Source organism: Notothenia coriiceps, unplaced genomic scaffold (genome assembly GCF_000735185.1).
Source record: "Notothenia coriiceps isolate Sejong01 unplaced genomic scaffold, NC01 NC01_scaffold00003497, whole genome shotgun sequence".
Classification (NCBI taxonomy): Eukaryota; Metazoa; Chordata; class Actinopteri; order Perciformes; family Nototheniidae; genus Notothenia; species Notothenia coriiceps.
The window spans coordinates 735-3,055 of record NW_011336198.1 but is presented as its reverse complement, the minus strand read 5'-3'; the positions used below and the strand labels follow the sequence as shown (position 1 = coordinate 3,055).

Here is a 2,321-nt window from a genome sequence, read left to right as displayed (position 1 = left end):
GCCTCCATCTTCTCCTCCATCATCCTCCTCTTCTGCTCCTCTTCCTCCCTCAGTGCAGCCATCCTGGCCTCCTCTTCCTCTTCTAGAAACTGGTGAAGCTTCTTGAACTGCTCCTTAATATGCGTCTCTGTGTGTTGAGCCTGGGCCTTCAGGTGTCCTGCTGTTTGATCAAACTTCACTTTGACTTCTTCAAAAGTCTCTAACTTCTCCTTTAAGGGCTGCAGAGCTTCCTGAAGCTTCTTCTTGTGTTGTCGTGCAGCTTCATCGATGGGTCTGAAACTGTGTTTTTTGTGGTTCTCTGAATCTCTGCAGACGAGACACACTGGCTGCTGGTGGTCCAGACAGAAGAGTTTGAGTTTCTCAGAGTGCAGACTGCAGAGAGCCTCTGGAGGTCTCTGATCTCTCTCCTGTAGGAAACTCTCACACAGGTTCTTTAACACCAGGTTACAGGGAGGTTCATAAACTGAAGGTCTCTTACAAAGTGGACACTCTTTGATGACTTTCTCCGTCCACCACTTCTGCAGACAGGCTCTACAGAAGCTGTGGCTGCAGGACAGGACCACAGGATCTTTAAATGTGTCATGGCAGACAGTGCAGCAGAGATCTTCCTCTAATCTGGAAGCCATGTTGTCTGTGAGTGGAGCTGTGAACTCAGCAGCAGCCGCTCCCTGTTCCCTGAGACTTACTTTCACTTTGAGTCTTTGTTCTAGTGAAACTCTATGTGTGGATTCAGCAGCTCCTTGAAGTGGAAGGTGTTCCAGTATTCCCTCCTGTGGACGTCCTCTCAGTGGAAGAGGTGTGTTTGGTGTAAAGTTGAATCTTATCGTCCGTCTGTATGTGTGTGTGTGTGTGTGTGTGTGTGTGTGTGTGTGTGTCGTCTCAGCGAGGCAGAATAAAAGCCTGTTTCCTGGTTATTCTCATGTGAGTCAGGCGGTAGGTGGAGCTTCATCAGTTTATGCGGTTGAGTTCATTCCAAACCCATGACTCATGTGTTTCCTCATTACATCCTGTACACTGCGTCTGTCTCTGTTTTCTTTGTCATACTTCTTCAACAATTATGTTTGAAATGGTTTTTAAATATGTCTGAAAATACACTTTCCACTATCTCAACTCCAACATAGCACAAACAAAGATAAATCTGCCTTACTTATACTTTTACTTAAGTACAAGATCTGAGTACTTCTACTTTTACTCAAGTACTTCTTCCCCCTCTGAGTAGTTTGTCTGTACAGCACGATGTATGAATTCATTTGGGAATTAAATGTGTTAAAGATTATGGTATTTCCATCAAATAATATGTATTTAAACACACAATAAAAAGGGATTTAAATAAATAGTTTGACGCGAGACATAACAACCTTAGAAATACTATCAGTGTACCAGTGTTGACATGTTTGTACACATAAAGCCAAGTACATTCTTTACACTGTTTAATAAATATACATCTTTATTCACATCAGTTCAGAGTCACTTTAAGTATCTCTACAGTCTTGCATCACCACACATCATCATAGATCAAAGGCACCTGATTTTGCAGCTTATTTGTGGAATTACATTATTTTTCTTAAATTATTATTATTATTTAATTGAACAGACAATAAACACAAAGCACCTGCTACTGCAACAAAACACAAGAAAGCACCAACAGATGGATCATTGATCAGTCTGGAGTGCGATAATGACAAATTAAACAAACCTTATACAGAACATTAACAGCAACATGATGAAGCTAACATATCAGTACGCTTATTGAAGTATTATTTCCTCTCTGATATGTTTGAATACATTCAACTGTATTTAAACTCCATGGAGCTGCTCTGCGCGTTTTAACAGATGATTCTCACACGACACGTTACATATAGGTGGATTATTGAATAAAAGGTTGCATTTTTAAACCTCTTTGTACTCATTTTGCTCCATTTCTTAACAGGGTTGTGTCTATTTGTCCGTGGTTGTGTCTTTGTGTTCATTTCATATCTCATTTACTGTCTGATTGTGACCATTTTGCACCTCTTGGAGCGGTTTAGTCTCTATTTGTCTGTATTTTAGTGTCTTTGAGTTCATTTTGTTTCCCTTCTTTAGTCATTTAGTGTCTCTCTGTATCATGTAGTGTCCCTTTGTGTGATTGAGTGTCTCTCTGTATCATGTAGTGTCCCTTTGTGTGATTGTCTTTGTAGTCATTTTGAACCTCTTTTTTGTACTTAAGTGTACATTTTATAGCTGAATGCCATGTGTTCAGTAATCACAAAGATCCTGGAGTGTTTTCAGCGTCCTGTAGCTTCCTCTGTATAAACTACTTTCTGCCCTCTCACTTCTAATAA

General features: G+C 40.3%; 1 protein-coding gene across 1 annotated transcript; it reads right to left on the bottom strand.

Moving 5' to 3' along the window:
• Positions 1–5: 5 nt before the first annotated feature.
• Positions 6–914, bottom strand: LOC104941529 (E3 ubiquitin-protein ligase TRIM17-like; the record flags this gene model as incomplete). Its single annotated transcript, XM_010766632.1, has 1 exon — positions 6–914. A coding segment is annotated over exon 1 (621 nt), but the record flags the coding sequence as incomplete, so codon positions are not given.
• Positions 915–2,321: the final 1,407 nt, after the last annotated feature.